The following is a 24453-nucleotide window of genomic DNA, read 5'->3' on the forward strand; positions in this document are numbered from 1 at the left end:
GTTTTGACAATAAACCCTTTAATTAGTTGAAACAATTATAGAAATAAAAGGAATATTTGGCCACAAAATAAATAAATAGTTTTAGCAAAGGTGTGTTTTCCCCTGTGCATTACTCAATCATAAATTTTACAAAAATTTATAGTCAATGAGATCCATAAGAATACAGAGAAATTTTGAATTGGTTAGAAATATGTTTGTTTTTTTCGATAACTTAACTAACAAAATCGAAAGTCTTATGAATTCAAAGATATTATTTAGTTTCCAATAATTATTTTACTTTTGATTTTTTTTTTGTTGAATTAATCATTAATGACAAATGGACCTACGAAGAATGCCATCAAGGGTCCTTATTAACAAGTACCAACAAATCAACAATAGGCTCGTACTCCTTTCTAATTTTTCGGCACTTTTTTGTCAACAATATTTCAGCATTTATATACATGGTTTTATAATTAAAAGACAAATTATTATTTGTAACATATGTCTCCTACTACACCGAAAATTACCGGAAAAAAAAACATAATGTACATATCTCAAAAGACAAAAAATTAAATAAAAACTTCAATTTCAAAGTAGTAACTTTCATTTTAACAAAAAAAAAAAGTAGTAACTTTCATTCAAGCATATAATTTTTCTGTAAGATGCTTCATAACTAACTTTTAATCATTTTCATTACCATTAAGCAAAAGCTATAAAATCCCATAATTCATATACATAACAAAATAACAATCTTCCATCAAATAACTTTTATCTATGATATTAAAAAAAAAGAGAGGCCAGATTTGGGGGTGGTCTATTCATACTAAATGCAAACCATCTATCGACTACCAGACTGCATTAAATGTAACAAGTAACAACAACCAAAAAAAAAGATGAAAATTCACCACATCAACAGTATTGGACCCCACTTTCTTCTTAATTTTTCATTCAATTCTTCTCCCAACCATCTCTTTGCTGTCTTCATAACTATCTCATTTCTTGTACGAATCAAGAATTTTTTTTCATTTTTGAAACCAAATAAATAAATAAAAATCTCATTATCTTGTTAGAGATAAAAAGAGAAACAACCAAAAAGAAAGAAGAAGAAGTGTTTGTTCTGTTTCAGTCATTCAAGTTCATGAGAATAGAAACGAGTCCAAGTTTGTTGTTCATGCAAAATTCTCATGACTCTGTTACACTCCTGAATTTCTTCTACTTATATTCCATTCAATAACTTTTCTTCTTCTATCAGTTCAACGTTCACACACTTTTTCCATTTCCTCGACAAACTCCTTTTTTTCTCTCACTTTTCTCGAATTCTTTTTTTTTTTTTTTCTCTCAACGAAACATAAATCCTCTGTTTTGGTTTAAGAGATGGAGATAGAAGCAAGCAGACAACAAACCACCGTACCGGTTTCAGTCGGCGGTGGGAATTTTCCGGTTGGTGGGTTAAGTCCGTTGAGTGAAGCTATATGGAGAGAGAAAGCTCCAACGGAGTTTGTCGGAGACGTGTCAGCGAGGCTTACGTGGCAAGATCTGACGGTGATGGTGACTATGGGAGATGGTGAGACTCAAAATGTTCTTGAAGGTCTTACCGGTTACGCTGAACCGGGATCTCTCACGGCTCTCATGGGCCCTTCCGGCTCCGGGAAATCTACTATGCTCGACGCATTAGCTAGCCGCCTCGCTGCTAACGCTTTTCTCTCCGGCACCGTTCTTCTTAACGGCCGCAAAACCAAACTCTCCTTTGGAACAGCTGTTAGTATTTTATACACAACCCTTAAGCTTCAATCTTTCAAACGTACACATGCTTTTGCTTAGGTTTCAGTTTACATGTTGTCTTGGTATGACATATAAGAATGTTCTTGGATTTTGGATCTTAGCTATTCATAGTGTTTTGGAAAAGAGAAAAAAAAAAACAAAGGAATCTTGGTCTTTTATATATAATTTAGTCATGTTTAATGAATTTGGTTTATTATACAGGCATATGTGACCCAAGACGATAACTTGATTGGTACGTTAACTGTGAGAGAGACGATTTGGTATTCAGCGAGAGTTCGTCTTCCGGACAAGATGTTACGGTCGGAGAAGCGTGCTCTAGTGGAAAGGACAATAATAGAGATGGGTCTTCAGGATTGTGCAGATACTGTCATAGGAAATTGGCATTTGCGTGGAATTAGTGGTGGAGAGAAGAGAAGAGTCAGTATTGCTCTTGAGATTTTAATGAGACCTCGTTTGCTGTTTCTCGATGAGCCAACAAGTGGTCTTGATAGGTAAAGTGTTTCAGAAAAAAGCTTTTCTTAAATTTTCCGATTCTGTAAACTGATTAATCCCTGATGATTGTTTCGCTTTTTCTGTATAGTGCTTCTGCTTTCTTTGTGACTCAGACTTTGCGTGCTTTATCACGAGATGGAAGGACGGTGATAGCATCGATCCACCAACCGAGCAGTGAGGTTTTTGAGTTGTTTGATCGGTTGTATCTGCTTTCTGGAGGCAAAACTGTTTACTTTGGTCAAGCTTCAGATGCATATGAGGCAAGAAACTAGACCAAAAGAAAACATTATTCTCTGAAGAATTCTTGGAAACTAATCAGTGTTTTGTACTTTCGAATGCAGTTCTTTGCACAAGCTGGGTTTCCATGTCCTGCGTTAAGGAACCCTTCTGATCATTTCCTGAGATGCATAAACTCAGACTTTGACAAAGTTAGAGCCACTTTGAAAGGTTCTATGAAGCTAAGGGTACTGAAAAACCTTCCCTTTTAACTGATATCATTTCTCTGCAAGTTTCATTTTGCTGATGGACTTGTTATTCTACTTCCCAGTTTGAAGCAAGCGATGATCCGTTGGAAAAGATTACCACAGCCGAAGCTATTAGACTATTGGTTGACTATTACCACACTTCTGATTACTACTACACAGCAAAGGCTAAGGTTGAGGAGATATCCCAATTTGTAAGTACTCTTTGTTCCTTTCTCGAGCTTTTGTTAGGACGAGTCACTTGCCTCTTTTAACCATTCTCCGCTCGTCTCTGTTAACAGAAAGGGACTATTCTTGACTCCGGAGGCAGCCAGGCTAGTTTCCTTCTGCAGACCTACACTTTAACAAAGCGATCATTCATCAACATGTCAAGGGACTTTGGTTATTACTGGCTCAGACTTCTAATTTACATCTTGGTCACAGTCTGCATTGGAACCATCTATCTGAACGTTGGGACTAGCTACAGCGCCATTCTGGTATTGCTAATATCATTTACTGGAGAGCAACTCACACTCAGAATTGTATTAATCTTACCTCTTTCGGTTTGTGAATTCAGGCACGGGGCTCATGTGCGTCTTTCGTCTTTGGCTTTGTAACATTCATGTCAATTGGTGGATTTCCTTCGTTCGTTGAAGACATGAAGGTTAGTTAGCTCCTCCTGCAGTTTTTTTTCTTGCGCAAATAGATGAACCAAACAGTTTTGTTAAACTGAAAATGATTGCAGGTCTTCCAAAGAGAGAGACTAAACGGGCACTATGGAGTAGCTGCGTTTGTGATAGCCAACACATTATCTGCAACACCATTCCTGATCATGATAACTTTCATCTCCGGGACAATCTGTTACTTCATGGTGGGTCTGCATCCAGGATTCACTCACTACCTCTTCTTTGTTCTCTGCCTCTATGCAAGTGTCACCGTTGTGGAGAGCTTAATGATGGCAATTGCTAGTATTGTTCCCAACTTCCTCATGGGTATCATCATCGGAGCTGGAATCCAGGTGATTTCTCCGACCACTTTCATCATAGACTTCTTAAAAGCAGAAGAGAAGCTCGTCCTAAATCTGGTTGTCTGTACTTTTGTTTCAGGGGATCTTCATGCTGGTTTCTGGATTCTTCAGGCTTCCAAATGACATCCCAAAACCTTTCTGGCGTTACCCAATGTCCTACATCAGCTTCCACTTCTGGGCTCTACAAGTAAATATTGTTGAAACAAGAAAATGTTTCATATCAGCCCATCATCTTGTGATCAAAATAGCAGAGAGCTAATACCGTCTTGTTTTACTTGTTCTCCAGGGTCAGTACCAGAATGATCTGAGAGGCTTGACGTTTGACAGCCAAGGGAGTGCTTTCAAGATTCCGGGTGAATATGTTCTTGAGAACGTCTTTCAGATCGACTTGCATCGATCAAAATGGATTAACCTCAGTGTGATTCTTAGCATGATTATCATCTACCGCATCATCTTCTTCATCATGATTAAGACCAACGAGGATGTTACTCCTTGGGTCAGAGGTTACATAGCACGCAGAAGGATGAAGCAGAAGAATGGAACTCAGAACACCACAGTTGCACCAGATGGTCTTACCCAGTCTCCTTCTCTGAGAAATTACATTGCTACACGAACAGATGGAGCTCGCAGATGGTAGAGCTTGATCCTGTCCAGTGTTTGAAGATACTTCATGAAAATTGATCAAAGCAAAGCCACCATATTTCACTAGGCCTGCAATATCAAAACTCCATGTAATGTGACAGCAGAGAAACTTCGAGTGTGTTAGTTATAGAAATATTAAAACCACGGATTTGTCTAAAATAATCACTACTACATTTATTTTTCTACTTTGGTATTAACAAGTACCATCTTGTTGCATTACAGTTTGCATTGTGCCGAAATTACAGCAGATAGATTAAGTTGTGAATTGTTACAAGCTTTGTTTGTACATGTTGAAATGAAAATTGAGTTCTGAGTTCTGACAAGTGTTACACCTGAAGAACCTCAAAGAATGACTACTAGTTCTTCCTGGAACAGGCTTGTAATTAAACTTCATTAGCTTCTGCTTCAGCACTCATCTGCTTTTGCTGTGTGCTGTTCTCATCTGATCACTTGCCCATGGTAGACCAACGAAACACTGTAAGCAATCACAAGGGGGAGCAGTGAACATAATATAAAGTGACAAGTCATGAATGCCCTACATCACTAGCCTCTAAAATCTCTCAAATATGATCAAACCAATGGCGCATTTTGCTCTTCTGAATCGCGATATACATGCCATTTTTCATATCTCTTTACTCCATGCAAGACCGGTCTAAGTCTGGGAGCACTAATGCAGTCTGAACAGCAACAACCCTTCAAGTCGACAACACATTCTGCACAGCATCTGAACAAAAGATAGAGGTAAGTTTAGGGAAAACAATGGAAATACCAGTCATTGTCAATCAAAATCAAACTTTTGTGAGTCATACATTATTTGTAACTAATGTCTATTTTGTGTTAATAGACATAAGAAGATGAAACAGAAGCGATAATGCAACTCACAAGAAAAGCCGATTGCAGTCAAGGTTAGCACAGTTCCGATGTCTTAGTTCCTGAACTTGGGAATTACAAAGATAGCATCTTGCAAAACTTGTATCCACGGGCGTTTGTGGAGTTCTTCCGGCTTCATCCACGACGTTATCACCTACGGCTTTATCCACGACGTTGTCATTGTAGGCAGCTGGTGGGAGAGAAAGACGAGAGTCAAACACAAACAGATTTCCAACCCATTCGGCGGTGCCTTCTTCTTTAAGGTAATGGGAAACTCCACCCTTCAATGTATACAGGTTCTTGAAACCCCGCTGTCTGAAAAGAAATTTGACTTCTCACAAGAAAGTTATTTGGGAAACTTCTTTCAGATATTAGTAAGAGAATGAAGGAGTAGAAGCCACAGTGCTACCTCAAAACTGTTGAATACACATCACAACGTATACCTCCAGTACAATACATCAGTATATCTGTCTTTTCCTTGTCAACATTTATCAAAGGGTCTGAAGGGGCTTCCTGTAGTGTAGAGGAATAGTCAAAATTCTTCACTGTTAGATATATATACCTTCCGTACTTTACAATATGTAACCTATAGAAGAGACTTGTCTGATCACTTCATGTTAGTCTACAGATTGTAAATAAGAACTTTTCAGCTGTCACAGTTTAGGAGTAGTTGTACCTTTTCATCAGATAGCCCAAAAGAAGTGTTCCGAAAGCAATCAACTTCAGGTCTATGTGCCCCACGAAAGTGACCAACATCCCACTCATAACCTGTTCAAACCAAATGTTTATCATTTCCAAAAACCAGTAGGTTTATTTTTTCCTATAACATGCTAACACATTTTAAGAATCACGGACAATTACATGCGTGCACAACTGGAGATAAAGTGGGAAACCACAATACAACTATCAGAAAAGAATGATCAGTCATGGAGATACTAGATATAGATAATAAGTGAAATCAAGACTGTTCTGTTACTATAGACAATGAGAAGGCAAAGTAAATACCATTTCTGACATCCAATAATATGTAACTTTTGCCACTATTTGAAGGTGAGGCTTCATCATCATCCGTTAAGTCTTTCAGTTTCCTTTTCCATTCAGATGGCTCTAAGGGTTTTGCTCGCATGGGTGGATCAAGTAGGGGAAGGTGTGAAATTCCTCCCTCATACTATAGGAAAAAAGAAACGCAACTAATGGTAAGTAATCTTACACCATATTTCACACCATATTTGAAGGCATTGCACATAAGTAAAGTGGTGTTGTGGGATGTGGCTTGCCTGCACTAAGGAGGGTTTGTTCTGTAGCTTCAACTTAGGGAATGCATGCCTATTCATAGCGGGAGACATCTGGACAAGCAAATCCGAGAATCTATCATCTCCTTTTAACCATTCAACATATGCAAGAGCATCTTTAGATGGTCCACTGTACTGCAGAAAACAAGGATTACAAGATGTAAACACACAAGATTTGTCCTAGCTTGATATGCAGGCATCCTCAAATAGTTTGATGAAAGATTAATCCAAAGCTAAATATGTTAACAGAACCTGCGCGTTGATTCCTTGTTCATTGAGATATATTCGACCTCGTATATTCAAATCCTGGAATACGAAAAACCATTGAAAAAGATTCAAATTTTAAACCAAAGAGAACATTTCAGAATCTACATGTATATGAATTTTGGTTTTTCAAACAACTTGACAATTCACATTCTGTAAAAGACGGACCTTTAAGAATGAGAGGTGCTTCTCAATCTCAGCCTCAGGATCTCCGATTGATACAAACCGATAGAAGTTAACAACAATGAAATCTTCTCCTTCGTCATCGAATTTCGCGTAACCATTTCTTCCTCTGTTACGGCATTTGCAGGAGAAGGTCCATCTTCTGGTGGGTTTAAACTCTGAGAGGAGATGTTTTGGTCGGGAGCAAATCTGATTACTCAAAACATATTGTTTGAGTCGCAATGGTTCGCCGGAGAAACGAGCTTTGGTTAAAGTTATAGGTAGTGGAGTAGTCAAAGAGACTGAGAGTGTTGCCGCCGGCGAAACTCTCATTATCTTCTCGCGGGTGGAGAAAAAGAGACGGCATCTTTCTTTAATCTAAAGATCTTTATGTCGTATGAGGCCTTAAGCCCAATTCAAGCCCAGTTTGTCTTATAGCTAAGATAAGAAGAGATTAGTAAGAAAATATTCCAAATTTATATCAAACTTTAGTGTATACTATTCTGGCTATTTAATTCGATTTAGATTGGATTGTTATATTAAGACCTTATCTAATTTACATTTAGACAGTATCCAGTTTTATCATCCACTAGTCAATGAAAGGGACATTTTTCGTCAGGGGTGATCGAAATATGACGTCGTCAAGCTTTGACCACAAATATATAAACATATCAACACGTCAACGAAATTATCATATGCTCGACCACAAACTAAATAATACACCGAGCATTTAACCAAAATCAGATGCACTTTGACTTTGACTTTTGTATCCGTTCTGCTTATTAATAGAAATCTGTTTTCTCATCTCTTTTCAATTCATACTAAAAAGTTTCCATTAAAAGAAAACTTCCTACAATGTCATCACTTCTCTATATCTTCCTCCTCTTGGCCGTCTTCATCAGCCACCGTGGAGTCACCACCGAAGCAGCCGTCGAACCAGTTAAGGACATCAATGGAAAATCTCTCCTCACAGGCGTCAACTACTACATCTTGCCTGTAATTCGCGGCCGTGGAGGCGGACTAACCATGTCAAACTTAAAGACCGAAACCTGTCCCACAAGTGTGATCCAAGACCAATTTGAAGTCTCTCAAGGCCTACCGGTTAAATTCTCACCATATGACAAATCAAGAACCATCCCTGTCTCAACTGATGTAAACATCAAATTCTCTCCAACTTCGATCTGGGAATTAGCCAATTTCGACGAGACGACGAAACAATGGTTCATTTCAACTTGTGGCGTTGAAGGGAATCCCGGTCAGAAAACGGTTGATAACTGGTTCAAGATCGACAAATTTGAAAAAGATTACAAGATCAGGTTTTGTCCTACTGTCTGCAATTTCTGCAAAGTCATCTGTAGAGACGTTGGAGTGTTTGTGCAAGATGGAAAGAGAAGACTTGCTTTAAGTGATGTTCCACTAAAGGTTATGTTCAAAAGAGCATACTAGAAGATGATAAAACAAATTCCACAAGAATTTACAATGCTTTTGTAACACCATTAATAATAAATAAGAACAATGCTTGTTTCTGCATCTTAATCTATACATTCTTTAGAAATCATCACCACGGAAGAAAGGTCCATTGAAGAATGAAGTGGAGAAAGTACCTCCACTGTTAGGAAATAGAGTGAGGAAGCAAATGAGTCCAAGGACTATACCCCAAGCGAACCTATCGTCCCCTACAGGTGTGATTTCGTCTTTTGCGGGTGTTTCTTCGCCACCGCGGAAGAAGGTTGCGAATAGCCCCCAAGCTAAACACAAGACGCTTCCGCTGAGACCTCCGATACCAAGAAGGAGTGATGTGGTAAATGAGAGAATTGCAGCTGTGCTTCTTCCAAACATGGCTTGAGCGATTCGACCTCCTTCAAGTCTTCCACATGGTAATAAGTTCAATGAAGTCACTACCATACCTGAAAAGAGTTAAAATGAGGTTTAGGAAATGATAAGAAACTATAATGTAAACCAACAAAAGTTATCAAGTTTACCCAAAAGACCAGCGAAAGCGAGCGGATCAACTGGAACACCAACTCCTTCAACCGCATTAGGTAATACATTACCAAGATCATCCGCATAAGGACCAACAACGAATTGGACAAATGAAAGCAACGGGTTATTGTCAAAGAACTGTGGTCTTATATACCTATATAGAATGTTAAACAACCAATCAGAAAAGTGCGTTGAACAATAGCAAAAGAAAGAATTCAAATTTAATGAAGCACTTACAAAGCATTGTCACCTCCATTGAAACTACCATCAGATATAAACGCAGCTGCTGCAAGCAGAAGCGAGGTCAGGTACGCGCTAGCTGTACGGGCTACTGGGATGTCGAATAACGCCTTTTTATTAGGAAGCAATGACTCATAATTGTTCATAACTCCTAAGCAACCAGTCCAATTTGATGGCACAAGAAACGACGGGCTTAATTTGACACCGTGTCGCGCAGCGGTTACTCTAGTTGCTATCTGAAGCAAAGAACTAACAGGTTTAGTTACATGTATACAGCAAAGGAACCTGGAGTTAGTTCTTTTAATTTGCTTCGGCTTACCTCTGAGACACCTAAGATGGAAAGGAACCCGCCAAAAAGAGGAACTACATTAGCAATGTAGTCATCAAAAGTGGCGTCGGGTTTCAGGAAAAACCCACTCATAAGAGCTATGGTTCCAAAGGTTGTAACACATAAAGCAATTGCACTAACATATCCCCAAGGAGTGCTTAATCTAGTTGATTCAAACTGTAGATCAATTTCCGCCTTCGGCTGCACCATACACACCTTTAAAAGCACAAATAACAAACAATTCACAATTAGCTTAAATCCTGAGATCAAAGAACATCAAAGTTAAAGAGTTTTCAAAGCTTTCTTCTACCTGCTTTGTGATCTCATTGGACCTTTCTTCCATAAACCACACAACAACATCACGCCCAGCTGCTTCAGATAGCTTAGCTTCAAGCTTAGGTGTGACTTCATCAATGGGTTTTCTCAGGTTCCCAATGAAGATTCCTCCATCTCCAAACCGGCGAACATCCGTAGCGAAAAATGTATCGAACCCAAAACAGCTCTTCAACTGTCCCATCATCACAAACCACTTTCAAAAACAATGCATTCCAACAAAACAAAGAAGAATCATAGCATAAGAGAAATGAATTCATTTTTTTACCTTGTTGAGATCAAGAGCCTTGAAAGTCTCTTCTGCTTTCTCAAGCCTTTCTTTCTCTTTAGTCAAACTATCACGAGCCAAGCTGTTGTAAATTCCAATGATCGGATTCTCACTGTTGCTTTCCTTGTTCAGCTCCTTGAGCTTACGATCAGTTCTCGTCTTCTCAAGCTTTATCGCAGCTTCGATAGATGGATTCCCCATAAACTTCTTGAACTCCTCGTCTGTTTTCCAATCCATCTCTTGCTGCTTCGACTTCTTTTCCTCCTCTTCTTCACTGCTCTCTGGAGAAGGCGGCGCATTATTGTTATCGTGGTCTTCTTTTTGCTCCTCCGCTAACGCCACCGGAGAAGGAGCTTCGTTCACAGGTTCACGAACGCGATCATCTTCCGCTGAACATCTCAAAGAATGTCTGCTTCTCGTTGTCTGATTCACAGAAGCTTTCCCAAAGTTCGAAAATTCTGCTCTGTCAAAGCGACGAAGATGCAAACTGTGACAGGATTTAAGAGTTAAGGAAGATGATGGAGTAGAAACAAAGAGAGAAGCCATGGTTTACGAAAACTCAGAAAGATTGAGATTTGACGACGAATAGACATGTCTCTGAGAGAGAATTTGTAGAGAAAGTGATGAAATGTCTGGAAAGTTTGAGAAGAAACTCATACAGTACAGGTGGAATGGTTTTTATGCAACAAGACAATGTGTCACATCAAAATCTTCTAATCCACATAGTGAAGAGGAAGAAGAAGACGAGGACCTGATTTGCTGTCAAAGAATCAATAAGACATCAAATAATTGGATAAAAACCTTAAGTCATTAGATGGAAAACAAGATTCTGGTCGGAAACTACAAAAAGGATCGAGCGAACAAACATATTATAAAGATATGTAAAAATCAAAGTGCGGTTTTTTTTTGGATGTGGTCTCGCTCTTTTCTCTCTAAGAAGAAGCAGCAGCAGCTGGTGCTTTCTCTTCAGCAGCAGTTTCGAATGTCTCTCCAACAAGCTCTGGGACATCGTCATCATCCTCTTCTTGTATGGTTGCTGAGGCGGCATTACCTTCACCAGAAGCCTGTTTCTGGAACTGTTCTGCTAGCTTCTTCAGGTTGTCCATGTTGTCTGGTCCTGAAAGAGATCAAAGTAACATAAAGTTAGAGACCTTAGGATCGATGAAGAACATTTAAGAGCTGTACAGTTACATGGTACACACCAAGTTGGCTGATGATCTGAGGAAGGATATCTTGCAATTCTGCAGGAAGCAACACGTTTACATTAATCAGAGAAGATGAAATGAAGAAGAAACAAGAAAGTAGAGATTAAGAGATATTATGAGATGCAATACTTTTGGTCTGAGGAGAACCGCTAACAACCCATGTGTTTGCAGCAATTGAAGCTTGAACTGTAGTAACATTCAAAGGAGGAACAATGATCAGTAACATGAAAAAAAGGTTCTGATGTATAGATAAAAAATGGTTAAAAATGACTTACCCTTAGGGTTGATGAACTGAATAACAACATCATCCTTAAAGATGTTAACTTCTTCAATAGCGGGAATGGAGTTAACTCCAATTCTCTTAAGAGTGCTTTGAAGCCTCTTGTCATCAGTTGTATTGGTCTTGTGCACAGCCTTCTTCTTTCTGCAAGTAAAAATCGAATGGTTTCATAACACAAATCATAGTAAATGCTAAGTATTGAACAATGAAATTGGTTGAATAAAACTCTATACCTTCTGACAGTACCCTTTCCGCCAGTGCGGACGGTATTAGCCATCTTCATCAACTTCTCCCTATTCATCTGTGTATAAACCATAATAAGAAGCAAAATCCATCAATCCCCAAATCACTTCCAAAAGAATCAATGAACACATTAACTGCTAATAATACATTCACAAAAACTTCTTATTATACAAGAAACTAGTGAGAAGAAAGTAAGCGCGAACAGATTTAAACTCAGATGCGTATGAAGACACGGTGATGTGACTAGTAGTTTTAACCTAAATTTAATCATTTTCAATCGATTAGGTATACCAAATCCCCCAATCAAACACACAGAGAAGTTGAAAACCCAGTAAATTCCCAAACACCGACAAAAACTAATCCTATCTACAGAAAGAAGCGAAATGAATCAAGAAAGAAAGATATCTGACATTTTGCAAAATCGGGGATTAGAGAAACCCTAGAACCGGAGAGATAAAACACTAATAGAAAGGAAAATTACAGTGATAATGAATTTACCTTGAGATTAGGGTTCTTCCTTGTTCGAAGAGTGTGAGGAGATAAGAAAATGAAACAAAAAGAAAAGAAACAGAGAGAGGAGAGACGCGGGCGGCGCAGGGTTTTGCCCTTTAACTATATGCTATTCGGAGCCAACCTCGTCTCTTAATCTAACGGTGGATATCAGATATTCCATAAAGAAATCTCCATCACTACCGTTGGATGCTCGATGATAATATTGGCCCATAAGGCCCAAAACTAAACTGGGCCAATAATTATTTACTGGGCTCTTTTGTGCCGTAATCAATCACCAGTATTAGCGCGTAGCAAACCATAATCTTTTGGTTACCAGAATTTCAAAATCCACAAATTTATCTAAATGAGTTTATCAATGAACAGACTTGTTTAGTTGACTAAAATTTAGAGAAGAAAGCTATTCGATTATTGATAATCTCAACAACAATGGTACATTTATTACAAAGTAAGTTTGCTTAACTTGAACTGTATGAAATCCATGAATACAAAAATTACATAAAAGAGATAGAGAGATCTGTATAGAACCAAAAATCAAACGCATAAACATTCACGTGTAAAGAGAATGAATATTGCTTTGTGTTTTGGACCTTGTTTTTTTTACTGCTTCTTCTGCACAACATTTTCCAAATACCATTCATAAGTTTGGGAGAGGCCATCTTTAAGCGAAATCTTCGGTGTCCATCCCAAAGACGCAAGCTTCGAGCTATCCATCAGTTTCCTTGGTGTCCCGTCTGGTTTTGTGGTATCCCAAACAAGCTTTCCTTTAAACCCAACAACTTCTTTCACCAACTCAGCCAATTCTTTGATCGTCACTTCAACACCACTTCCTACATTCACATGCTCAAATCCGCTGTACTGATCCATCAAGAAAACACAAGCATCAGCCAAATCATCGACATGTAAAAACTCCCTCAACGGGCTTCCACTTCCCCAAACCACAACTTCGTCAGCATTATTGGCTTTGGCTTCATGAAACCTCCTCATGAGAGCAGGCAGCACATGGGAATTCTCCGGGTGGAAATTATCATTCTGACCATACAGATTCGTGGGCATACCGGAGATAGCATCCCACTGATGCTGAAGCCGGTAAGCTTGACACATCTTAATACCCGCGATCTTGGCGATCGCATACCATTCGTTTGTCGGTTCGAGCGGACCGGTAAGAAGCGCAGATTCGGGAATCGGCTGAGGAGCAAATTTGGGGTAAATGCAAGATGAACCAAGGAAGAGGAGTTTCTTCACACCGTGTGTATAAGCAGAGTGGATCACATTGGTCTGGATTTGGAGATTGACCCCAATGAAATCAGCTGGGTATGTGTTGTTAGCATGAATCCCACCGACTTTAGCAGCAGCTAGGATGACATAAACTGGTTTCTCTGTAGCAAAGAAAGATTCAACATCTGATTGGCTAGTGAGATCAAGCTCTGAATGGGTTCGAAGGACCAAATTGGTGAAACCCTGATCCTGGAGCTTGCGGACAATGGCAGATCCAACCAATCCCCTATGTCCAGCGACAAAGATCTTGGCGGATTTCTCTAACATAAACGAACCTGATTTCATCTCTGCACAGAATTACGAGGGATCAAAGACCTAGGGTTCCAAAATTTCCACGAAAATCTAAATTCAATTCCACAAAACTCCGTATATAGACATGAAACATTATATTCAGACATAAAATAGAGAGATGGACGTACCGGATCCTGTGTTGTCCGCCATTGTTTAGTCAATTAGTTCTACAAGACGATGAGCGATTGAGAATGGGGATTTTGACTTATAGATATCAGTTTTCGAAGTCAACGACAGAAGCTTAGATTTGTAGGTAAAGGTTAAATTCCTTGGAGAATGTAATGTGGAGGAGATCTGAATATCCGCCGGCGATCTGAATCGGTGTCGGATATTTTGTTATTCAGTTTATGGATCCTGGCCCATGGGCCTAAATAAAATAGTCACCTCACTCTCCGCCCATTTCGCTTACTTTTCCATCGTTACGTTATTGGCCTATTGCAATTAAACCGGACCAAATTCCGGTTCGCAGCTGTGAGTTACCAAATTAGCTCCATCAGCCAGGTGTCCGTACTCCGTACCATCCATAAGAAGAGTACGGATTCGAATAAAATATAAGCCTAGTGGTTTGGTGAAGACTGTGACAAACCTTTAGAAGACTCAAATAAACAAACATTAGCCTAGTGGAGCATTTTTGCGATAGAAGACGACACATTCTTTTTCATCATCGATGATTGGATGAGATGTGATTTTCAAACACAAGCAAGTAAGTGGTAGTTACAAATTATGCAGTGACCGACGACCGTGGATGCTGAAGTCCAAGGGATAAGGAAATATTATAATGGTCTTAGACCTCTTCGTTACACACAATTAGAAATGAAAAAATCAATTTATGTATAGAAAATGTCGCTCATAGAGACGTTTGGAGAAAGGAATTGGGCAAAGGAAAGAGGAGAACCACTAGGTTACAACTTAAAATAGTACTTAATCGCTACTCAAATATGATGAATATTTTTAAAAGAAATTTTCACATAAGTGTATGAAAAAAAAATTACTCTCATGGTTTGTCAAAGTGAGATATGGTTTTCACCGTTTGTCTTTTCAATTGTTTTCAAATCAAAATATTCTTAATGGGAGCAACCAAACCACACAACACTTGATTTCGGTTTAGTTTCTGTGGTTCAGTTTTGAGAAAAAAAAAAAAAAAAACTGAAACAAAGAAATCGAAGAAGAAGAAAAAGAGAAAGAGACGGAGAAATTCGAGAGAGAAGTAGAAAGAAGTTCAAAATTCATTATCCACTCCTTCATATTTCGACATCTCTCCATTGAACTCCAAAATTGAGGAACAAATTTCTTGTTTTCAGAGATGAACAAAATGCAAAAAAAAAGCTCATAGATTCAAACACTTTAGCTTTTTAAACTAAAGATACTCTAGGTTTACAAGATTTATTTATAAATAGTAATCAAAACGTAAAAAAGTGAGATTTTGAGAAAACTAATAAAGACGGCCACAAAATTAGGTTTGCAGAAAAGGATACACAGGTTGAAGATGACTGGAAAATTACAATTATACCCTTCATCGAATTTTTCTGTGTACGTATATCCAATTTACAGTGTACGTACACAAAATTATTTATTAGAACGTATTTGGGACAATTTCTAATAACTCAAACTATTTTATTACGTATTCTTATATCTCAATAATCTCAATACATACATAATAATTAAATAAAAATAGATGGTGAAATAATGTACGTACATTTTTGTTGGTAAATTAATGTATGTACATGTGTAATAATATACGTACATCTTTGTTTGTGAATTAAATTATTAAGAAAAATTTATTGATACAATATTAAACCAATATTGTCAGTGGCTGAGATAAGTCATTGTTTGTTGTATGATTTTTCTGTTCTTAAAAACACTTCTCAATCTCTAGTGTACGTACATTGGTACAAACCATGTTGACACATACTTCTTGGAGTCACAACTGGTGTACGGTCACCCGAGTGAGAAATGTTATCTCTGTCAGGTACACGCTGACTTGTGTACGTACACTCTGCCAACAGACGACTGAATTCCCCTGGTGTGAGAATGACGTTCTCCTCAACATTCCATATTCTTCTACAATTACATCGTTCCACTTGTTGTAATCACAATCTTCGTCACTACTTTCACTACCATCAATAGTAGGATCGAGGGTACTTCCCCCCATAGATTCATCGTCACCCTGATAATCATCATACCCATCACCATCTTCGTTGTCCCCCTCCTTTTCATCCTCATCTGTTTTATCGTCTTCAATGTTGTCTTGCTCATCTACGGCCTCATTATTTTCATCAACATTTGAAACACGGTCACTTTCAGCATCGTCACCATGAGTCCTAGAGACATTATTTCCGAGTGTCTTGACGGTTGTAATGAAAGAGACAAACAAGTTGAGAGAAGGATACCTACCACGAATTAAAAAGAACGTATTCAACCCCACTTGACTGTCAATGTAGACAGGAGGGCGTTTAGTATCTATCATCACTAACATCTCTCCCGGAATCCAGTAACTAATTATGGGATTGATCTCTATGAACTACAAACTGAAAGCCTCGCTTAGTGTTACGTACAAATTCCGTGTACGTCATGTTTTCCTTAACACGTACACAGCGACCAAACATGTATTCCTTTAGTTTAAATTTTTATTCTTCTTCTTTGCATCTTCACTCACCGACCATACTAAATACAGGAATATCCATTACCCAACAACATCATAAATTCAGGAAAAACCTAGTAAATGCAACTGAAAACATGATTATATCTACAAAAACAAATAGAATTTCAATATACACACTTAAAACATAAATATTTACACATTTATCATTTTCAACCAACAAAATTGAAAATAAAATATTTCTGGGTTTATCTATAAAAAACAAAGTTGATTTCGAACACAATTGAAGATCATAGTGTGTTATAACAAAAACATTTTTTAAAACTTCATTACTTACACGATAATGCTTATCTTGGCTCCAAACTTCGGAAATAAACAAGATCAACACTTCTTGAGCATCAATGTACGTTCGCAATTAATGTTTGTTCCTGGGTTCATCTTTAATTCAACAATTATTGTCAATAATTTTATAATTTTATAACATGTAATGATGATTTTGCATTAATTATGACAAGAGTCACGTCTAAACTTTTTGGGCCATTAAATGTTGATGTCATTTCGTTTTTAATGGAAAAAATCTCTCTTCTTACTGTACAGCCGCACTCCTCAACGTGAAACAAAAATAATTCCAACTAAACCGGAACAGTGTACCTAACTAAACCTGACTAACTAAACTGTACATTCAACAGTTTCTCAGCTGTAGCAGCAAGGAAAAAATGGTCAAATTTCAGCTGAAAAGACAAAACGTGAAAACTACCTTTCACTTTGCCAATCCTTGAAAATAAAATATGGTCAAAAGGTGTGGCCCGCAAATTACCCTATTTTAAATTTGATTGGGTGCAACTTTGAGCTGTAGTAAGTAAAAAAAGGGATGTTGGGAGTTGACTTAAGATGTTTTGAGCTATCATATATTCGTCACTGTTTGATTTCTTCTAAGGCCATAAGCGTTTCCGACATACAAACAAGTAGCATTGTACCAGCAGAACGGGTCTAAAGAAACAATGAATGTAACCTTCCCTATAACTCTATAAGTATCCGTCTCAGCTGTGCATACTTGTTTAACAAGAAACATTCAACATCATGAGGGGAAACAAGAATTACTACTTTCTGAGTCTCCTCTATTTTCTAAGTCTACCCATCCTTCATTTTAGCTCTTGTACACACAAATGTGGAGATATCCAGATCCCGTTCCCCTTTGGAATCGGAGAAATAGGTTGCTATCTCGACGAGTGGTACCAAGTCGAATGTCGACCAAGTGCTACTTCTGGGAAAGTTTTCCCCTTCCTTCCCAAAATCAACATGGAGGTTGTGAATATTTCCCTTCCGGGGACCAATGATGATATCTTTTATACTTATCCGTCATTCTCTTCAATTCGTGTCAAAAGCCCGGTTGCATCCATGGGATGTTCTACCGATGGAAACGATTCTGGATTGACTTTGAATTTTACGGAGACTCCTTTTTTCTTTGGGGACCAAAACAACCTCGTGGCTGTCGGTTGCAATAACAAGGCGTCGCTGACAAATGTAGAACCAACGATGGTGGGATGCGAGTCGACTTGCACTACAAGCAACAATTCGCGGAGCATCCCTTTTTTCAACAAAGTTGGATGCTCTGGGTCCGTCGACAGCGTCACTCGAGACCTCTTGCCTAAAAACTACATACCGGTTTGCAGTACAACGAAAATACAGGACGACACATTAATCTGCAACGGGGAGGGATGCTGCCAGGCAAAAGCACCTGTTGGCTCTCAACAACTCATTGGTGTCACAATAACGAACTCTACTAATGGAAACCTTACAAAGGGAGGAGGATGCAAAGTTGCCTTTTTAACAGATGAAGTCTACACTTTATCGAATGCAACCGATCCTGAACAGTTTTTTTCTAAGGGCGTTACTGTTAGCCTAGGATGGTTCATTCAAACGAAAAACCATTCGTTTTTACAGTCATTGGACTGCCAAAACAGAGGAGAATTGGATAAAGGTAAAAAAAGAACAAGACAATGCACATGCGATAATCATATAGCTTCCGGGATGGGTTACGCAAGTTGTGCATGTGCTAGCGGTTACAAGGGCAATCCATACGTTTCAGACGACTGCCAAGGTTTTTTTTGTTTGTGCATCTAACATCATCTATCATCTGAGTACAATTTCATGACTTTCTTTTTATACGTAGTTTCATGACTCTTTCGTTTGCAGATATTAATGAGTGTACCGAATATAAGAACCCCTGTGGGGATACCAGAATTTTATATCGCAATACTTGTATTAATACATCGGGAGGTCATCGTTGCATAGACTACCACATTCCAGAAGTAATGCTAGGTAAGTCACTAAATTATGTATCGAAACTCAAGCAACAAAATTTTAAGATATTAAAAAAAATGATGATGAACGTCTAGTTTTTCTTGTGTGGTGTTTACAGGATTAGGTGCAGGTTTTTTTGTCTTAATCGTAGGGGGTGGTATATGGTGGTGGAGAAAACTTCTTAGAAAAAGGAGGATGACAAACCGCAAGAGGAAATTCTTCAAACGTAATGGAGGACTATTGTTGCAGCAACAGTTAAATACAACTCAAGGCAGAGTTGAAAAAACAAAATTATTTAGCTCAAGAGAGCTGGAGAAAGCCACTGATAACTTCAACGATAATAGGGTTATTGGACAAGGCGGTCAAGGAACTGTGTACAAAGGTATGCTCGTAGATGGTAGATCCGTAGCAGTCAAGAAATCCAATGTTGTAGATGAAGACAAACTACAAGAGTTCATCAACGAAGTCATTATTCTCTCTCAGATCAACCATAGACACGTCGTGAAGCTTTTGGGATGTTGCCTTGAGACAGAAGTTCCTATTCTGGTGTACGAGTTCATCCCCAACGGAAACCTCTTTCAACATCTCCATGAAGAATTTGACGACTACACAGCCTTATGGGGTGTACGTATGCGCATTGCTGTAGATATCTCGGGAGCTTTTTCGTATCTACATACTGCTGCATGTTCTCCAATTTATCACAGAGATATCAAGTCAACAAACATATTACTCGATGAGAAATACCGGGCCAAAGTATCTGATTTTGGAACTTCAAGATCAGTTTCCATAGATCATACTCATTGGACAACTGTAATATCGGGTACAGTCGGGTATGTGGATCCAGAATACTACGGTTCTAGCCACTTTACTGAGAAAAGTGATGTTTATAGTTTCGGGGTTGTCCTAGTAGAGCTTATTACAGGAGAGAAGCCTGTTATAACCCTTTCAGAGACTCAAGAAATAACAGGGTTGGCAGATTATTTCAGACTTGCAATGAGAGAGAACCGACTCTTTGAGATCATCGATGCTCGAATAAGAAATGATTGCAAGCTGGAACAGGTCATTGCAGTGGCAAATCTGGCATTGAGGTGTCTGAAGAAAACAGGGAAGACTCGGCCAGATATGAGAGAAGTTTCTACAGCTTTGGAGAGGATTTGTTCAGCTCCAGAGGATTTTCAGGTGCAAATTCAAATTGATGAAGAAGATGAAACCACGAAGTTATTTAGAGGCTATTCTGGAAGCACGGAGATTGCAAGATCAATGTGAGGTAGTGTACACAGTAATTTGATGGTCAAATACATTTGATGTCTTTTGTTAAGGCTTGCTAAGTTTGTTTATTTGTAACTCAATTGATATATTGTGTGGTTATGATCCTCAAAAGCAACTTCTCAGTTCCATTACTTGTCCTAAGATCTCCAACTATACTATCACCTTTAATCAATCACAATGTCTCAGGTTATGCTAATGGACAGATTCAAAACTATAATGCAATAGCAAATATTGAGATTAATGGCCATAGATAGAGAAACTATGGAATAAATTAAACCAAGAAGAAATAGTAATTTGGTCATTGTAATTAGACAAAAAGAAGTAAAAAACAAACAAACAGAAGTCAATGCCCGAACCATACAAAAAAACATTTGTGCATGGTGCGTTCTTGACTCCCACTTTCCCACTAAGCTTAAAAAAGAAACTCAAAAATAAAGAACAAGAAAGAGGAGAGAGAGAGTGATACCCAGAAGAATAATGATTTCTTACACTCTTTGCAGGCATTGAAGACAAAACACTAATAATAACTTTCACTTCTCTGCTCATTGAAGACCCTTCTCAGAAATCAGATGGGGAAATAGCTTTTAATGACGTCTCAAGCAGTTGAAGGACAATTCAAGGTCGTTTTAATTTGGTGGACAGTGGTATTGATGAGATTATTTACTGTCTCCATTGACTCCATGTTCAGTTTTGCCGGTTGCAAACCACTCACCATTATCTGAAACCCAACCGTTATCAATGATCCTCCTCCTTTGCTGCTTCCGTCTGGTGAAATGGCAAAACCTGAGGGTAATATCGGAATATAAGATGTGTCTTGACCACTCATTGCTATGTTCAACGCTGGTAGATCCACTGGAGTGTAGATCACAAGCGCTGCACTTGATGAGTCTATGCAGCTTTCTTGTAGAATCAACATGTTGTTTTGTGATGATGATGCATTGAATCCCTGATGAAAACAAAGGAACCAAATTATCAGTTTGAAGAATCAAGAATCCAAAAATCTGTATAGTTTCAAATGAGCAAGCTTACACGAAGAACAGATATGCAGTTTCCAGGATTTGATCCGTTTGTGATATGAGCAACTTCTTGAACAGAGTTTCCATTTGAAAGAACGTCCCACTATAAAACCAAAACAAAGAAAATGTCACTCGGGTGATTAATTAAACACCAAATAATTCTGGTTTCTATGGCAATGTTAAGTCTGTGTAGTACCTGAGGCCGAGTTCTCTCATCTTTGAGGAAATTGAAGACGTTTTGTGGAGAAATAGGGAGCCAGAAACTTGTGGCTGCACATAGAACCATTCCATTTGGTTCATGTCTGCTCTTATGCGAAGTCACACGGATTCCAAATTCATCCAGTCCCGAGACAACCGTTGAGCGAGTGTTGTTAGATGTGCCAACACTCAAGCAGAAGTTGCTTACCATTCTGTGAGCAAGTCTCATTATACTTCTCTTCCCTTCTGGCGATGGAATCACTGAATTTATTTCAAATGAGTTACTTATGGTTTACTTAGCTGATCAATTACGATTTCAAAAAAATGGCTTTATTTACCTCCTCCAAGATCAAGGGATGATGTTGCAGGTTCCAATAGATTCGTGAATCTCTCACACATTCTTTGGAGAGTAGCAATCCAACGTTCAGCTCCAAAAGCTAATCCTTTATGAACTATATCTTTAAACATCTCATGTATCGGTTCTTGCTCCTCGAATTCACCATGTTCCACCCAAGTAACCTGTTGTTTTACATTCAAAAAGATACAATCAAATGATTCAAGAAGCTAAAAGAATGAAACAAACAGGACAGTTACACACCTTTGAATAGCCATTGGACATATCTTGGATCAAGCAACCAGAAGGAAATCTATATGACCGAGATTGAGATATAAACTGAGGAAACTCATATGAGACATTTACTATTGCCCAAGTTCCATGTTCGATTTGCTGACAATATCTTAGCACACAGAACTCACGCGTTGTTACCAATGGTGAAAGCACTTGAAGCTCTTCAATCATCTAACACAAGCAAAAGCAAAGTAAATCAAAAGTTTCACACACACACACACACACATGGTTTTAATAGTAATGGTTGTTTTTACCAAATGCAATGCATCTCCATGGTTTCCACGCAATCCCGATGAAATCACTGCAAGGGTTTTAGATGATGCAACGATCGAGGGAAAAAGCTCTGTTAATTTGACCTGCAAATTCATGAAAAACTATATGAGAAAAAACCAGAAAACCAACTGTGGAAACAAAAACTTCGATTCGGGTTATTGCTTACAGAGTTCATAAGCATGTCCACAAGTGTAATAGCATTAGTGAAAACAACACCAGAAGATCTAGATGCTTCCATTCCAAGGTTATTCTTCTTTCCACCACTAGTACTTGATCTTGTAAACATATTCTCATAGTTTTCGAGATTGAGAACATCTCTGCATCCATCAGTTTTGATCCACAGAGGCTCATTTGTTTGAAGAAGCCTAAGCAATTCTTCCATAGCGGTCACAGCAATGTTGGTCATAAGAGACTTATCCATCTCTGATAAAACCAAGTTTGGCTGAGATGGTAAACTTGGAACAGACATTGAAGAACAACTTCCTGGGAGAAGATCAAAATCAAGTGAAGGTCCGGTATGGAATAACTCTAATGGCGAAACATGCATCGGATTTAGTAATGGTGGAAGATGGGAGATTGGTCTTCCTAAGAATTTAGCTGCAATACTCGAAACCCTTTCGAGCTGCAAACAAAAAACATCCAAATTTTAATGGAAGTTTCTAACAGTAAAGAGAATCACAATGCAACAAAAAGGACTCAGAAAACAAAGACCTCATCTCTAAGCTGTGCATTTTCGATGCGAAGCTTTTGCTCATCAAAGTAAGAGTCTTCATTAACAGGAGAATCACCACAGCTGGGGCAAATGGCGTGTTTAATAGCTTCTCTAATAGCAATGTTTTCGCATCGAATCTTATCATTCTCTTCTTTCAATGCACAATTATCAGCTCTTTCGTGTTGTGCCTGCAACAAAACAAACAGAGAAGCAAAATTAAGAGACTTCTATGAAGACAGAACAAGAAAGAGAGAAACTTTAAAACAAAACAAAAACCTTCTTTTGAGTTCTTCTGTTTTGAAACCAGAACTTGATCTGTCTTGGAGCTAAACCCAACTCTCTACTAAGTTGGTTCCTCTGTTTCTCATCTGGATGTTGACACTCATTGAAAGTTCTACAAACAAAAAGCAAAATCAGCAGAGAACAGAAAACAACAAAAACAGAGAAAGCACTGAGAGAAAAAGGGTTTACATACGATTCAAGCCGTTGGATCTGGTGAGGTGTGTGACGGTGAAATCGCTTCTTCTTCTTGTTCTTCTTCTCTGTTTCAGAGCTATCGTGATTTTGACTGTCGCCGAGAAACTCCATAGTAATGTGCAGACGAAAAAAAACAGTAACAAAGCCTTTTTCCCTCTACTCTCTGTCCTTTTAACCAAACGAGTAAGTAAAACTTGCTAACTCTGGACCATCACACAACTGTCGCCATTAACGCAAGCCTAGTGAAACAATAAAAAAGTTTCAAACTTTATCTTCCTTTAACCAAAAGATCTCGGGGAATAGAGAAAACGAAACGGAAGAGAATCAGAGAGAAGATATTAAGGGGAGAAGAAAAGGCTAGAATTGGAAAACGATAATCTCCAGGTTTTTAACCAAAGAGGAAGAAGAATCTCATAGAATCCCCAAATTTCAAAATCCGTAATTATGGTTCTTCTAGACTGAGAGAGAGAGAGAAACGAGAGTAGAGTAATTGATGGATGAATCGACCTTTCGTCTCGAGCCTATCATAAGCCGCCATTAGTGCATTCGTCTCTCCCACCTTTCGCTCCTTTTACATTCATTACAGATTCCCAAAAAACAAATCTCTCTCTCTTCTTACCTGTCTGCCTTGAGAAATTGCGTAACTGATACTGATGGGTTTTTAATGGCGTTTGACAGAAAGCAGAAGAGAGAGAGGTTATGGGTTTTTAATTCTCTTGCTCCTTTCTCCATTACTTCCATGTACTTCTCTCTCTCTCTCTCTCACCTTCTTCGAGGCCGAGAGTCAGATGATGCTCCTCCTTAAACCAACCCTTCATTTAAATGTTCCTGAGAGATTAGTTAATATAATGGTCGGTAAGCATAAGTCGCCGGCGAGATTTAAATCAACGGAGGTTTTATAAACCGGAGACTTTTCTCAACGTCGTGTAATGACAAATATTAACTTTTCTATGGGGTTTTGCTGACGTCATCAGCCTTTTTTTTTTTTTGAACTCTCAAACTCTTGTTTTTCCAATGAGTTGCTAAAAAGTAAAAAGTTAAACTTCG

General features: G+C 38.4%; 8 protein-coding genes, 4 long non-coding RNA genes, 1 other non-coding gene and 1 pseudogene across 18 annotated transcripts; 6 read left to right on the top strand and 8 right to left on the bottom strand.

Moving 5' to 3' along the window:
• Positions 1-885: 885 nt before the first annotated feature.
• Positions 886-1314, bottom strand: AT1G05337. Its single transcript, NR_138881.1, has one exon. It is a non-coding gene; the product is annotated as an other RNA (long non-coding RNA).
• Positions 886-5005, top strand: ABCG11 (white-brown complex-like protein). Its single transcript, NM_101647.5, has 10 exons — positions 886-1737; positions 1963-2252; positions 2342-2513; positions 2595-2717; positions 2801-2929; positions 3017-3211; positions 3292-3378; positions 3460-3732; positions 3821-3928; positions 4028-5005. The coding sequence occupies exons 1-10, from the start codon at positions 1354-1356 to the stop codon at positions 4376-4378; spliced, it is 2112 nt and encodes a 703-aa protein (NP_173226.2). The 5' UTR covers positions 886-1353; the 3' UTR covers positions 4379-5005.
• Positions 4410-7424, bottom strand: AT1G17850 (Rhodanese/Cell cycle control phosphatase superfamily protein). 2 transcript variants are annotated; one of them, NM_001198096.1, is made up of 8 exons: positions 6978-7424; positions 6798-6851; positions 6531-6680; positions 6259-6421; positions 5930-6021; positions 5663-5766; positions 5266-5568; positions 4410-5107 (listed from the first exon to the last, which is right to left on the bottom strand). In NM_001198096.1, the coding sequence occupies exons 1-8, from the start codon at positions 7302-7304 to the stop codon at positions 4954-4956; spliced, it is 1347 nt and encodes a 448-aa protein (NP_001185025.1). In that variant the 5' UTR covers positions 7305-7424; the 3' UTR covers positions 4410-4953. The 2 variants fall into 2 exon arrangements, with proteins under 2 accessions (NP_001185025.1, NP_564039.6); NM_101648.7 differs by having other exon boundaries at positions 4558-5107; positions 6537-6680; positions 6978-7345.
• AT1G05343 lies at positions 5084-5288 on the top strand. Its single transcript, NR_138882.1, has one exon. It is a non-coding gene; the product is annotated as an other RNA (long non-coding RNA).
• Positions 7425-7661: 237 nt separating the features above from the next.
• On the top strand, positions 7662-8522 carry AT1G17860 (Kunitz family trypsin and protease inhibitor protein). The gene has a single exon (NM_101649.2): positions 7785-8522. The coding sequence runs from the start codon at positions 7827-7829 to the stop codon at positions 8415-8417; it is 591 nt and encodes a 196-aa protein (NP_173228.1). The 5' UTR covers positions 7785-7826; the 3' UTR covers positions 8418-8522.
• AT1G05347 lies at positions 7789-8673 on the bottom strand. Its single transcript, NR_138883.1, has one exon. It is a non-coding gene; the product is annotated as an other RNA (long non-coding RNA).
• On the bottom strand, positions 8423-10706 carry EGY3 (ethylene-dependent gravitropism-deficient and yellow-green-like 3). Its single transcript, NM_101650.3, has 6 exons — positions 10124-10706; positions 9833-10030; positions 9514-9738; positions 9192-9430; positions 8954-9108; positions 8423-8878 (listed from the first exon to the last, which is right to left on the bottom strand). Exons 1-6 carry the CDS (start codon positions 10667-10669, stop codon positions 8520-8522), a joined length of 1722 nt encoding a protein of 573 aa, NP_173229.1. The 5' UTR covers positions 10670-10706; the 3' UTR covers positions 8423-8519.
• Positions 10458-10654, top strand: AT1G05353. The gene has a single exon (NR_138884.1).
• A 161-nt stretch (positions 10707-10867) lies between the features above and the next one.
• On the bottom strand, positions 10868-12466 carry BTF3 (basic transcription factor 3). The gene is made up of 6 exons (NM_101651.4): positions 12350-12466; positions 11842-11909; positions 11604-11752; positions 11458-11514; positions 11326-11364; positions 10868-11240 (listed from the first exon to the last, which is right to left on the bottom strand). The coding sequence occupies exons 2-6, from the start codon at positions 11907-11909 to the stop codon at positions 11056-11058; spliced, it is 498 nt and encodes a 165-aa protein (NP_173230.1). The 5' UTR covers positions 12350-12466; the 3' UTR covers positions 10868-11055.
• A 281-nt stretch (positions 12467-12747) lies between these two features.
• GER2 (NAD(P)-binding Rossmann-fold superfamily protein) lies at positions 12748-14288 on the bottom strand. Of its 3 annotated transcripts, none has more exons than NM_101652.3 (2): positions 14059-14288; positions 12748-13926 (listed from the first exon to the last, which is right to left on the bottom strand). In NM_101652.3, exons 1-2 carry the CDS (start codon positions 14078-14080, stop codon positions 12962-12964), a joined length of 987 nt encoding a protein of 328 aa, NP_564040.1. In that variant the 5' UTR covers positions 14081-14288; the 3' UTR covers positions 12748-12961. The 3 variants fall into 3 exon arrangements, with proteins under 3 accessions (NP_564040.1, NP_973854.1, NP_973853.1); NM_202125.3 differs by having other exon boundaries at positions 12748-13954; NM_202124.2 differs by having other exon boundaries at positions 12751-14280.
• A 1563-nt stretch (positions 14289-15851) lies between these two features.
• AT1G17900 lies at positions 15852-16614 on the bottom strand (annotated as a pseudogene; the record flags this gene model as incomplete). The annotated part of the gene is made up of 1 exon: positions 15852-16614.
• A 995-nt stretch (positions 16615-17609) lies between these two features.
• Positions 17610-20099, top strand: AT1G17910 (Wall-associated kinase family protein; the record flags this gene model as incomplete). The annotated part of the gene is made up of 3 exons (NM_101654.1): positions 17610-18630; positions 18726-18851; positions 18952-20099. The coding sequence occupies 3 exons, from the start codon at positions 17610-17612 to the stop codon at positions 20097-20099; spliced, it is 2295 nt and encodes a 764-aa protein (NP_173233.1).
• A 254-nt stretch (positions 20100-20353) lies between these two features.
• On the bottom strand, positions 20354-24304 carry HDG12 (homeodomain GLABROUS 12). Of its 2 annotated transcripts, NM_001332324.1 has the most exons (11): positions 23914-24304; positions 23405-23645; positions 23206-23323; positions 22929-23117; positions 22384-22839; positions 22199-22300; positions 21915-22115; positions 21655-21835; positions 21315-21577; positions 21132-21221; positions 20354-21048 (listed from the first exon to the last, which is right to left on the bottom strand). In NM_001332324.1, the coding sequence occupies exons 2-11, from the start codon at positions 23515-23517 to the stop codon at positions 20698-20700; spliced, it is 2064 nt and encodes a 687-aa protein (NP_001323262.1). In that variant the 5' UTR covers positions 23518-23645; positions 23914-24304; the 3' UTR covers positions 20354-20697. The 2 variants fall into 2 exon arrangements, with proteins under 2 accessions (NP_001323262.1, NP_564041.2); NM_101655.3 differs by having other exon boundaries at positions 23405-24304.
• AT1G05357 lies at positions 23941-24220 on the top strand. The gene has a single exon (NR_138885.1). It is a non-coding gene; the product is annotated as an other RNA (long non-coding RNA).
• Positions 24305-24453: the final 149 nt, after the last annotated feature.

The sequence above is a fragment of the Arabidopsis thaliana genome, assembly GCF_000001735.4.
Source record: "Arabidopsis thaliana chromosome 1 sequence".
Classification (NCBI taxonomy): domain Eukaryota; kingdom Viridiplantae; phylum Streptophyta; class Magnoliopsida; order Brassicales; family Brassicaceae; genus Arabidopsis; species Arabidopsis thaliana.